General features: G+C 35.6%; 1 protein-coding gene across 1 annotated transcript; it reads right to left on the bottom strand.

The window, feature by feature from the left end:
- Window positions 1-2,831: 2,831 nt before the first annotated feature.
- On the bottom strand, window positions 2,832-4,236 carry LOC112703431 (glutathione S-transferase U19). Its single transcript, XM_025754878.3, has 2 exons — window positions 3,781-4,236; window positions 2,832-3,304 (listed from the first exon to the last, which is right to left on the bottom strand). Exons 1-2 carry the CDS (start codon window positions 4,102-4,104, stop codon window positions 2,960-2,962), a joined length of 669 nt encoding a protein of 222 aa, XP_025610663.1. The 5' UTR covers window positions 4,105-4,236; the 3' UTR covers window positions 2,832-2,959.
- Between the last annotated feature and the right edge of the window lie 9,782 nt (window positions 4,237-14,018).

Genomic DNA, 14,018 nt, shown 5'->3' with positions numbered 1-14,018 from the left:
TCCCCAACCAATGTGGGACCATACAATCCACTCCCCTAAGGGAGTCCAGCGCCCTTGCTGGCACATCTATCCGAGCTCCGACTCTGATACCATCTGCAACAGCCCAGACCACCCGCTAGCACGATATTGTCTGCTTTGGCGCACAAGGCCTCACGGTTTTATCTTTGACGATAGGTTTTGATAGCCGAAGCCCTCCACACTCACTCGTCAAAATGCGTCATGCTAGAGAAAGGTATCCACACCCTTATAAGACATGCTTCGTTCCCCTCCCCAACCAATATGGGACCTTACAGAAATATATTATCATCAAGGCATAGAGGCATCCGTCGATTGATTTTTTCTTTTTCAGATGGTAATTTGTTATGCCTTTGATGATGAAATTCAACACATGGGCTCCCTAGTTTCCCTCCATTATTTTTTCCATCTCAAAAATTGGAGCTATGTGCACGGGAGATACTTTGCTTATTGTAGTTGGCAACAAGAACACCATCTGAATATAGAGCATAAAAATCCTCTTAAACATAAGGCGATCTTATTCGTTTTCAAAACCGATACCCATCATGTCATCGGTCAGATTCTTTAGAGTGTTGCCCTGGAACCTTCTAAAAATCAGTTTGTTCTCTTCAAAAAGATTCTTATAACTCACTTTATGAAAAAATAGATCTCCTACAAAAAAGAAAACAATTTATTACTTGAAATACACCCAAATATCATTCATATTCACCAAAATATCACTCATATACACCTAAATTTATTACTTGATTTCATGAGATCAGAATAAGATATTACGAAGAATATATCGCAGAGAATAGAAGTATAGAGGTTTTCTGTAATGAGCTACCTGATGCATTGAGGCCAAGGACAACCCCTATTGTTTTGGGTTTAACTTTAAAGGAACCATAGCTTGTTTTCAGTGTGTTTTTTCCCAATTTAAAGTAGTTAGCCAACTCCTTTAATAGTTTGTGAGGCACATTCATTGGCGGGATGTGCATGAGTCCACCAAAACCTAATTCACGAACGATCACTTTCTTTGGCTCGCTCATCTTTTCAAATTTTACACTCAATAGTCTGGTGCCACACTTCAAGTCTTTCGTTTGCTGCAAACAAAGCAAAATTAAGGTCACTTAAATAACCTATATTTGTATTAGGAAAAATTGACTTGTTCTAAGATATTAATATGCACTTACATTGTATTTTTATCCACCTTGGTTCTTGGTTGTCATTTTTACTACAAGGTAAAAGAAATACTGTCAATATATAAAAAATGCACCCAAATACCAGAGACATATACCCAAATATCAGCCACGTGCACCCAAATACCAGCCTCTACACCCAAACAAAACATGCATAAAATGACACTACAAAGTTAAGCACAATTAGAACAGCACCAATTACACTTCAATACTCTTAATATACCTCTACTTTTTGTTGGATTACATGACATTATATGAGTTCAGAATGATATTTAAGTTTAAAATGCCACTAGAAGCACCAGTCACATTCAAAGTCTGACATATACACCCAGAAATGCGCCATACAAAGTTTATATGTATACAAACCTACTTAAAAAACATCCAAACATGCACAAAACAGAGTTTATATGTATATACCGAAAAATTATTTTACTAGAAGTACGTAAAACAGCGTGAACGACTTGAAGAGTTTCATCAGAATAGTAATATGAGATCTAAACTAAGAATAGTGAAACAGAGAGAGAAATACGACGATATAGTGCTTTGAGTTTGAAATCAGAAACAGAAATGTGAAAAACCTAGAAGAAAAATAAAACAATACCTTGAATAATGTTTGTTCATTCTTTTTTGTGCTTTTTGATGGAGATTTGTATGTTTTTTTCTTGATTTCTTCTACTTTTTGCAAGGAGTTGGACGATTTCTTCAGAGCTTTGTTTGGTTTCGAACGTGGCTTGAATCTCGAGGGTTTGGGTATTGATTGGGGAAGAAGAGGAAGAGTCTCTCATAATGAGCGCGCTTTGGAAAAATGAAACGGTTGAGTAACGCGTGTGGTTTTTACGCTCAAGTGTGGGGAGTATGGTACGTGTTGTTTTTGTTGGACTTGGGCCAACTTGTAGAAGTTGTAAGGCAAAAAGACATGTATGTGTAGCAGGTCTGTTAAAAATATTGCATTCTGTTATTCAATTAAATCTTTTCTTCAATGGTACTTCAAATAATGAGCACAAAAAATAATTATTTTAATTTCTAAGATTATTATAATATTAATGTAGTTATCTTATACTCTAAGGACATGTTTAAGAGTATAATAATAATTTTTAAAGGTTTTGATGGATCTAATATTTTATCTTTGTTGTTTGTGTATTTTAAATTTCTTTAATTATAAATTTTGATGTTTAAAATTATTTGTGAATTTTTAATAATAAATTATGGACAATTTATTATAAAAAATTTTAAATTTTATTAGTTTAAAAAAAATTAAATATTTAAAATTATATATTAAATTTTTAATAATTTTATTTTATATTTAATTAAACCGGTTGAACTCTAATTAAATTCCGGTTAGACCTCTGAACTATTGAACAAATCTGTCCGTTAATTCATTGACCAATTTAGTTTTTGCAAACTTGATATCATACAAAATATGAAAATATCATTATAGTAATTTTAATAGAATATTTTTTATGTGTTCTTAAAATATGTTCTTAATAAAACACATATTATTACTTATATTAGCAATGACCTTTGTAATACAATAATACATAAATTTCCAAATAATTTATTACTTTAAATTCTTAAATCATTCCTCTAAACGCTCACTATTTTAATACTTTAAAACTATATTACTGAGAACGTTACATATATTGGAAACAAAGGCAACTTGTTACTCGATATCCACCATTAAACAAGGTGAACTCTCATATTTACAATAATGTTCAAGAAACAATAATGTTATGAGCTTTTTTTTTCAAAATTATTTCCCAACGATCTCACTGAATTTGAAACCTTTTCTTAACCTCCAACACAAAGTCAAAGACCTTGAATGGATCAGGAAGAGTCTTCGAAACACTCTCCCTCATGTTGCATCTTCTGACCCATTCCATGAACTTGGGACATTCTTCCTCCACACTAAATTTGCATAACTTCTCATAAGTGTAAAACCTGCATGTGATTGGTATCAATGCAATATCCAAAAGGGCAAAATGGTCACCTCCAAAATAAGGCTTTTCTCCAAGTTCATTTTCCAGCAGTTTCAAGCACTCCACAAACTCTCTCTTTGCAGCATCTTGGTCTTCTCCCTTGTTAGCCCACAACTTCTTGCCACAGGTAGTTGTCTGCATTAACCAATTTTCACATCGAATAAATCTTTTTCTCATAACTGTCATAAAAATAAGAGTAAATTATGTTTTCGTTCCTTAAGTTTTGTTCAAATTTTAATTTTATCTTTAACACGTAAGACGTCCTACTTTCTCAATAAATAATACGATTAATAATGTAGTTAAAAATTGAAATTTTTAATAAAATTAAAATAGTAAATTGAGAATATAAAATATAAAATCCTAACATAATTTAACTGGTAAAATTATTTGATCCAATTAAAATTTTCAAAATCAATTGATTTATTTAAAATGATAATATCAAAAGATTTTATTTATCTTAATACTGAAAATTAAAATCAAACCATCACCTTAGTTTTCTACTTTGGAATGTATGATTCAAACTCAATATATAGTTTTAGCAATACTGTTTCATCAATTCATATATATATGACTTATTTAATAAGAGTAAGAAAGAATGCATGGTAACTAACCTTTTTGTCAAAGAAATCAATCCAAAACCTGGCTTTGGCTCTGTAATAAGGATCAGCAGAGAACAACTGCTGTTCTTGCTTCCAAACCTCATCAATGTATTCAAGAATGATGAGGGACTCACAAATGGGCTTGCCATTGTGTATGAGCACTGGAACTTTCTTGTAAATTGGATTTGACTCGAGGAGTAATTCACTCTTGTTTTTATCTTCAAATACATCTCTCTCTTCCCTGTATTGGAATTCAATTCCTTTCTCTAACAAGGCAATCTTCACCCTCATAACATAGGGGCTGGTCCAGAATCCCAAAAGAACTACCTCTTCCATTTTCTTATTTATTTATTTTTTTGGTGCAGAGCAAATGAAGTAGAAGTACTAATTATGTACACAGTTGTTTTAGTTGATTCTTTTTTTTATCATTTTATAGCACTACTATACATTGTGACAATAATGTTCATAAAGTATACGAGTAGTTGACAAGAAAACAATAATTTATATGTGATTGATACAGTTCACTGTTTCAGCTAATAATTAATTAACGAGAAATTTAAACACGAAGCCAGATTAAGAAAATATATAAATAAATACATTAAGCTTTCAATTTCTAAGCTAAGACAGTTTCCTAGCTTTTCTAGTCTGATCTCATCACTGACTAACTAATTGTTTACTTTCCTTTTGTTGAAGAAAAGTTGGATTCGAATTCTTCAAGGATTCAAAACTAATTGTTTTATAGCATAGTTGTAAAAACCGGACCGGATCGGTCGGTTCAACCGAAAAATCGGTGAACCGGACCTATAATCGATCCGAGCAAGTGATATGACCGGATAAGGAAGGAAACCGTTGAGAATCGGATTGAATCGGTCGGTTTTGCTGAAAACTGGAAAACTAGCGGTTTCTGATTAACTGACTGGTTCGAAAACTTTTTTTTATTTCTTTTCTAAAACGACGTCGTTTTGGTTTATTTTTAAAAAAAAAAAGAAAGAAAGGTGCTCGTAATTACGGACCCCAGCCCAAACCCCACCCCCAGTTCCACTTTTCCCCTCCCCCCAACCCTAATGTGCGAACTGCTAACCTTCTCCGCCTCACCTCACTCTACGTCACTCACCCAGCCATCGTCACCAGCCGCCAGCCGCCCGCCGTCGTCCTCTTCGTCTCACCGCCGGTCAGAACTCTGAAGTCTGAAGGAACCAACGAAGTAGGAACAGGACAGAGACAGACCCGTGGCTGTCTCTCATCGCCGTCATCGCAACGTCGCCGCACCGTCGCCCTCGCCGTTGCTGCGCCGTCGATCTCGCCGTTGCCTCGCTCTTCTGCTCTGTCAAACAGGTTAGCTCCAGTTCTCTTCTGTAGTCTGTTCTGCACTTCTTACTATTACAGTGTTATGCATATGCTTGTTGAATATGCTTGTTGAAATTTCTGGGATGAATATGCTTGTTGAAACTTGAAAGCTTGAATCTGTTATGAATAATGTTAATCTAATATTGTTCTGTTATGATTTATGAATATGCTTGTCTTGCTGAATAGGAAATTTAACTATTTAAGATTGCTTGTTGACTAATGCTTGTCTAGGATGAATATGCGTGTGCTGTGAATTTAACTATTTAAGCCTTTAAGATTGCTGTCTTGCTGAATAGGAAATACTGGAATAGGAATTAGGAAATTTAGGATTGCTATTGTTTTAAAATAGGAATTAAGGTTGCTGTCTTGCTGAATAGGGAATACTGGAATAGGAATTAAGGTTGCTGACTTACTGTCTTGCTGAATATGAATAGGAATAATGTTAATCTAATTTAGGATTGCTGAATAGAGAATACTGGAATAGGAATACTATTTTGCAGTTTTGCTACTCGATATTCTTTTAGAATGGCTTCTGCGAATACACCATCAAAAACACCATCTTCGCAAGAACAAGGATCAACTCCTGATGCAAATCAAAATGAAATCAATCAAGATGTAGCTCCACATTTGTCAGATGAAGAGTAACTTGCCGACTTCAAAATCACTCCTTGGATTTAGTTTATGAATTGTTATCCTTAATGTGTTTAATTAAGATGCTAATGTACTAGTACTAACTAATTTCATGTTTATCTTTGTATTAGTTATATTTAGACTTTGAAACTTGGTTGTTTTTAAAATGTTGGTGAAGAACTAACAATATATATTTTGAATTTATTAAGTTTATGACTATTTTAGTATTTTATATTTTTTATTTATGTGAAACCGATTTTATCGGTTCAACTAGCAGTTTATCGATTGAACCAATAAACTAGTAAACTAATAATCTAACCAGTTCAATCATCGGTTCGGTTTTTACAATTATGTTTTATAGTGCTCGATCAAGATCTAATACGCAATGTGACTAGATTTGTGAGAGCTCAAATTCAAATATAAAACCGATTCTGATAAATATAATATTAGAATCGAATGAATTCGCTTTGGCTCCAAAAACTATCTTAAAAGAGGATGATTATCTGATAATAATTTATCTCACACTTATAGTAAGACTATAAATTCGATCTATATAAAATTCGTAATATATAGTTATTAGTCGTTTCAAGTTTCAAGGTTCGTGAATTTGGGATAGTAGTAATACTTATTAGGCGTAAGCAGTGACGTGAGTATATATGTTAGAAGAAGAAGCAATAAGCAATTATTATTATTTATTATTATTATTATTACATCTTAATTAATTATGTTATATATATTAAAATTAATTATTAATATAAAATATACATTAAAATATAAATTATATATTAAAAATAAATAAAATTTCACATATATTTATACAAAAATACATATAGTAGCTTGTTTTGGACCTAGTTCCCAGTCGAAGCAATCATGACCAAGTTATTTGGTTCTAAATTGGTTTACTAACCATAAATCCCGAATCATCATTTAAATTTAAACACTTTCTTTATCTTAGCCAATAAAATAAAATAAGATAACTATCCAGACTATATAAAGGGAGCCAAAGGCCCCTTTAGGTATGACACACATTTTTAATCTTCACCTATATCTTTTAGATTTATTTTGTCTTAGGCGTTAAAGTCTCTTTGTAAATATCACTCCCGCCGCTCCGAAAATCCAGTCCCGTCACCGTCTAGACTAGTGAGTCTCCAATCCATCTTACAACATGTACCAGCAACATCGCGTACATTAGCGCCTTTTGTGGGGATTTACCAAGTCTTGGCAGCATGATGGGGAATTTTGAGGAGCACTACTCAAGCTACCACCATGGGTCTGACCTAAATAACCCAACACCTGAACCATGGAGCAATGTCCCCCTAACCCTCGGGAGGACAACCTGGACCGTGTAATACCAGTCAACCCCTGACAGGCAATGACCAAAAGAAGACGACCGCCACCTCAATAAGGCCCGAATGCCTGACGAACTAGGAAAGAAAGCAATCCAGATTATCCAAGAGCTCTACCAAAGAGTACAAACCCTTGAGTACCGCGTCGCAACCAAAGAGCGATACCAGCCAGAACATACATGCAAGCCAAACAACCTCTACGAGTCAATCATAGTAAGAAACCAAGAACAAAAGGTCACCCGAATGGTGACATGCGAAACAATGAGACCACAGTGTCTCCTGGGACCCAGAGTGCTGATGTGATGACAACGACAGAAGACTCTGACGGGATTCCAAGGGGACAAGAAGCAAGCATGTGATAATGGGAGTCACCCCATTCACCGAGCGAATCTTGAAGGCCAATCTACCAAAGGGTTTTGACAAGCTGACTGGCATGAAATATGACAGGACGAAGGACCCATAGGAACAGCTCATTGCCTTCGAGGCTAGGATGAACTTAGAAGCGGCCGCCAATGCAATTCGATGCAGGGTCTTCCCAATAATCCTAGCCGACCCTGCAATTAAGTGGTTCAACACCCTCCCCAACGGCTCGATAGTCAATTTTGACGACGTCTCCAAAAAGCTTATGGCATAGTTCACTACCAGAATCACAAAAGCGAAGCACTTGATCAGCCTGCTAAGATTCACGCAAAAGCAAAACGAACCCACAAGGAAATACCTCGACCATTTCAATGATGGGTGCTTAACGATCGACGGGCTCACGGACTCTGTAGCCAGCCTCTTTCTCACCAACGGGCTCATGAATGAAGATTTTCGAAAGCTCCTCCCCACCAAGCCAACCGCGTAGGGTAGGAAAATTCACAAATTACACCCCTCTACCAGCTCTAATCACAGAGATCTACCACTAGATAGTTGAACAAGCCATTCTCCCAAAAGCCCGACAACTAAAAGAGTGAATAGACGGCAATAAAACCTTGTTCTGCGATTATCACAGAGGATACAAACACAAGACTCAAGATTACTTTGACTTAAAAGATGCTCTCAGACAACCCATTTGAGACAGCAAACTATCAGAGTTTGCCAAAAATCATTCGAGAACCCATGAAAACAAAAAAGGAGAGATCGCAGGAATGGGAAGGATGCAACCTCAGGATGTTAAGGCAGGCCCAGCAAGAAAGCCCAGAAGCCGATCCGAAGATCATAGTAAGTCAAAGGTGGTGAGGCATTATGACCTCTAAAAACAAAATACATATGTATAGATTGAAGAAATATATTATAGCTAGGAGACTGTGAAGAGAAGACATAACCAAAAATTGCATCACACTCGAATATCAATGATATAAAGCTTTGGTATACAGAAACAAAAAAAATATATATGATTCAAAAAGAGATATATAACAATAATAGTCTCAACCTACGAAGATAAGGATGGCTAGATAATACAATACAGCCCAGAAAGATACAAAATACAACATATTTCTCCATAATCAACCTCTAAGAGGGACATACAGTTACAATATACAAAAGTAGAGAATAACATATAAATATATAATGAAAACCAAAAAAACAATCTTCACTTCCAAGAAGAAACTCGCATGCTCAATGAGGTCCATCGCATCCTGTATCTGTAAGATTAAAGATTTTCATAACGGGTGAGAACATTATCCTTTCGGTTCTCAGTAGGGTAATAATTCTAAATAGAGATAATGTAAAAAGATATGAACTCGCTAGGCAATCCTAAACTGCAATAATTCAAGGTTCAAGCCTATGGTTCCTTCTAATCCAAACAGGGTAAACAGACTAAGTCTCAGCCCTTGTCAACTATCCCTAATCTCGGTTCTTTCCAACACTAAGCTATTAACTCTCTCAAAATCATTATTATTTATTTCAGTACCAAATCCTTCGAGTTTTATAGTCTCTAACAATTATTATTAACAATATTTAGACTCATCAGTCTTAATAAATCAGTTATACTAGCACTTTCAATTTCTCGACCCGAGCGAGTGGGGCGAACCACGACCCTTGCATCTACCCAAGAAGTTCCATATCCATTAATATTCATTCCCATCATCCAATCATTCAATTATTATCATCTCGTCAAGAACAACCCTCAACGTCACCATCGCTAGCATAAAGGACCTCTCTGTTGTTCAAACACACACAAAGCAATACAAGGAATACGCAAGTAGAGAAAATAGATAAAGCAATTAGATCAGGTAGCATATAGATACAATAAATCAAGAAGTCAAGCTAAATATAAGATGCACACTCAATCAATACATATAAAATACAAATGATGCATGCTTGTCCTATTGACTATGAGCTCACTTGTTGGTTATAATGCCAAACCTAACACATATCTGGTAGCTAACTCAAATATGGAACACCACAACACGGAGCAGGTATTACTCATCTACCCATGCCGGTGCTTTCGCCACAACCTGGATAGGAATTACTCATCCACCTAGGCAGGTGTCTCAAACCATAACCCGGATCAGAATTACTCATCTACCCTCAAACCAGAACTCGGATAGGAATTACTCATCTACCCTCAAACCACAACTCGGATAGGAATTACTCGTATACCCAAGCAGGGTGATGAGCGGATAATTTATACGTTTTTGGCATTACTTTTACATAATTTTTAGTATGTTTTAGTTATTTTTTAGTATATTTTTATTAGTTTTTATGTAAAAATCACATTTCTGGACTTTAATATGAGTTTGTATGTTTTTTTGTGATTTTAGGTATTTTCTGGCTAAAATTGAGGGACCTGAGCAAAAATCTGATTCAAAGGCTAAGAAAGGACTACAGATGCTGTTGGATTCTGACATCCCTGCACTCGAAGTGGATTTTTTGGAGCTTCAGAAGCCCAATTGGTGCGCTCTTAATTGCGTTGGAAAGTAGACATCTTGATCTTTCCAGCAATGTATAATAGTTTATACTTTGTCCGAGATTTTATGGCCCAAAACGGCGTCCAAACGCCCACCTGAGACCCATTTTTGGCGTAAAATGCCCAAAATGGCACCAAAACTGGAGTTATACGCCCAAACTGGCACCCAAGCTGGCATTTAACTCTAAGAAGAGCCTATGCACATGAAAGCTTCAAAGCTGAGCCCAAACACACACCAAGTGGGCCCCGGACGTGGATTTCTGCACTATCTACACTTAGTTACTCATTTTCTGTAAACCCTAGTAACTAGTTTAGCATATATAGCACTTTTTACTATTGTATTGGGAGTCTTGGAACCCCTTTTATCGTTTATCAAGTCATTAGGGAGGCTGGCCATTCGGCCATGCCTAGACCATTTGTTCTTATGTATTTTCCAACGGTAGAGTTTCTACACCTCACAGATTAAGGTGAGGAGCTCTGCTGTTCCTCATGAATTAATGCAAGTACTATTATTTTTCTTTCAATTCACGCCTACTTCTTCTCCAAGATATACTCTCGTACTTAATTCAGTTAAGTCAGAATGAAGGGGTGACCCGTGACAATCACCCACTATCTTTGTTACTCGCTTAGCCAAGATCCGCGTGCCTGACAACCACAAGCGGTCTACATGATGTTCAATGTAGTCATTGGATGACAGCCAGAGTATATTCTCTTGGGTCTCTGATCCGCAATTCGCATCGTCTTTCATGACAATAGAGCATTCGAATCTGATATTAGAACCTTCGTGGTATAGGCTAAAAACAATTGGCAGCATTCCTAAGATCCGGAAAGTCTAAACCTTGTCTGTGGTATTTCGAGTAGGATCTAGGACGGGATGACTGTGACGAGCTTCAAAATCGCGACTGTTGGGCGCAGTGACAGTGTGCAAAAGGATCAAGGGATCCTATTCCGACACAAGTGAGAACCGACAGATGACTAGCCCTACGGTAGCTGTGCCTGGTATTTTTCATCCGAGACAAGCAATCCGACAGTTGATCCATACAAAAACCGTAATCGGACCATTTTCACTGAGAGGATCATACATCTTGCCATGGAAGGGAGGATGCATGATTGGATGAAAGCAATAGGAAAGAAGAGGTTCAGAAGCAACAAAGCATCTCCAAACGCTTATCTGAAATTCCCACCAATGAATTACATAAGTATCTCTATGTTATTTTTTGTTTTATTTATCCTTTAATTATTAAATACTTATAACCATTTCAATCCACCTGACTGAGATTTACAAGATGACCATAGCTTGCTTCAAGCCGACAATCTCTGTGGGATCGACCCTTACTCGCGTAAGGTTTATTACTTAGACGACCCAATGCACTTGCTGGTTAATTGTGCGGAGTTGTGAAAAGTGTGATCACAATTTTGTGCACCAAGTTTTTGGCGCCGTTGTCAGAGATTGTTCGAGTTTGGACAACTGACGGTTCATCTTGTTGCTTAGATTGGGTAATTTTATTTTATGTTTAAGCTTTCTTTTATTTTTATTTTCGAAAAAAAATTTAGTTTTCAAAAAAAATTTATTCTTCAGAATTTTTAAGAATGAATTCTAGAGCTTCATGATGATATGTGAAGCCTGGCTGGCTGTTAAGCCATGTCTAATCTTTTGGACTGAGGCTTCCACTTTCCCTTGTAGAAAGGTCATCATTGTATTTGTTATGCTAAAGCTTGGCTGGCTATGAAGCCATGTCTAATTCTTTGGACCAGAGCTTTAGACTAACACTGCATGAATCCTGGAATTCTTATTAAAAAATTTTGAAGTTCTTTATTCTCTTTTTCCAAAATAAATCTTCGAAAAATATACAAAAAATTTATAAAATCATAAAACCAAAAAAAATTTGTGTTTCTTGTTTGAGTCTAGTGTCAAATTTTAAGTTTAGTGTCTAGCATATCTTTCTGTTCTAAAAAAATTTCAAAAAAATGTTCTTGATGTTCATCATGATCTTCAAAGTGTTCTTGGTGTTCATCTTGACATTCAAAGTGTCCCTGCATCATAAAGCAGAGGAATCACAGAGAAAAAGAGCTCAATAGCATTAAAACGCCAATAAAGAGGCACTTTGGGCGTTAAACGCCAGAATGGCTATCATTCTAGGCGTTTAACGCCAGTAAAGGTATCATTCTGGGCGTTAAAAGCCAGAATGAACAGCATTATGGTCGTTTAACGCCAGAAATGGCAGCATTTTGGGCGTTTAACGCCAGAAATGGCAGCATTCTGGGCGTTCAGAAAAATGCCCAGTAAAGAAGGATTCCTGGTATTTAACGCCAGTCAAGGTATCTGGCTGGGCGTTAAACGCCCAAAAAGGTAGCAGAATGGGCATTAAATACCAGAATGGATAGCATTTTGGGCGTTTAACACCAGGATGACACAAGGGAGGTAATTTCTCTTCCAGTTCAACTTTTTTCAATTTTTATGTTTTAATTCATAATTTTAAAATCTTATCTTTTTCTTCTAATGTTTTTGAAAATTTTAAAACAAATTTTTCAAAAAAAAAAGAATTTTTTTTTAAATTTATGTTATATTTTCAAAAATCCTTGCTAACAATTAATATTTTGATTCAAAAATTTCAAGGTTGTTACTTTCTTGTTAAAAAAGGTTCAATCTTTAAATTCTAGAATCATATCTTTTAGTTTCTTGTTAGTCAAGTCATCAATTTTAAAAATCAATTCCTTTTAACTTCTTTTTCAATCATATTTTTTCAATCATATCTTTTTTAATCAAATCTTCTTCAATCATATCTTTTTAAAATTTTAATTTCAAAATCTTTTTCTAACTTCTTATCTTTTCAAACTTTACTATTTCTTATCTTTTTCAAAACCACCTAACTACTTTTCCACTTCTAATATCCGAAAATCACTAACCATTTTTTTCAAAATTCTTTTTAATTAACTAATTGTTTTAAATTCTAATTTTATTTTATTTCTTTTAATATTTTCAAATTCTAACTTATAATTAAAATAAAAATAAAAATATTTTTCTTTTCTTTTAATTAATATTCGAATACTCTCTCTCTCATCTCTCTATTTATTTTATTTATTTACTAACATTTCTCTTCTACTCATCTAATAATTCGAACCCTCTCTCCCTCATTGTGTTCGAATTCTTCTTATTCTCTCTCTACATCATCCTTCTATTCTTCTTTTCCTCTGACACATCAAGAAATCTCTATACTGTGACAAAGAGGATTCCACTACTCCCTTTGTTCTCTTCTTTTTCATATGAGCAAAAACAGGGATAAAAACATTCTTGTTGAAGCTGATCCTGAACCTGAAAGGACTCTGAAAAGGAAGCTAAAAGAAGCTAAAGCATAACACTCCAGAGAGGACCTTACAGAAAATTTCGAAAAAATAAGCAGACATGGCAACCGAACCCAACAACAATGCTAGAGACGCAAGAAAGATGCTTGGTGACTATACTGCACCAACTTCCAACTTCTATGGAAGAAGCATCTCAATTCCTCCCATTGGAGCAAACAACTTTGAGCTTAAGCCTCAATTAGTTTCTCTAATGCAGCAGAATTGCAAGTTTCATGGACTTCCATCGGAAGATCCTCATCAGTTCTTAGCTGAATTCTTGCAGATCTGTGATACTATTAAGACCAATGGGGTTGATTCCGAGGTCTACAGACTTATGCTTTTCCCCTTTGCTGTAAGAGACAGAGCTAGGATATGGTTGGACTCACAACCTAGAGAAAGCCTGAACTCTTGGGACAAGTTGGTCAATGCTTTCTTGACCAAATTCTTTCCACCTCAAAAGATGAGCAAGCTTAGAGTGGATGTCCAAACCTTCAGACAGAAGGAAGGTGAATCTCTCTATGAAGCTTGGAAAAGATACAAGCAGTTAACCAAAAGGTGTCCTTCTGACATGCTTCCAGAATAGAGCATCATATGTATATTCTATGATGGTCTGTCTAAATTATCCAAGATGTCATTGGATTATTTTGCTGGTGGATCTCTTCATCTGAAAACGCCTGCAGAAGCCCAGGAAC

This window comes from Arachis hypogaea, chromosome 7 (assembly GCF_003086295.3).
Source record: "Arachis hypogaea cultivar Tifrunner chromosome 7, arahy.Tifrunner.gnm2.J5K5, whole genome shotgun sequence".
NCBI lineage: Eukaryota > Viridiplantae > Streptophyta > Magnoliopsida > Fabales > Fabaceae > Arachis > Arachis hypogaea.
The sequence above is the reverse complement of the archived record's forward strand: the minus strand, read 5'-3'. Positions and strand labels throughout refer to the sequence as shown.

Coding starts and splice junctions, on each gene's coding strand:
- LOC112703431 (XM_025754878.3), bottom strand. CDS start 4,104: ATGGAAGAGGTAGTTCTTTTGGGATTCTGGACCAGCCCCTATGTTATG. Junction 3,305..3,780: donor TTGATTTCTTTGACAAAAAG/GTTAGTTACCAT, acceptor TGGTTAATGCAG/ACAACTACCTGTGGCAAGAA.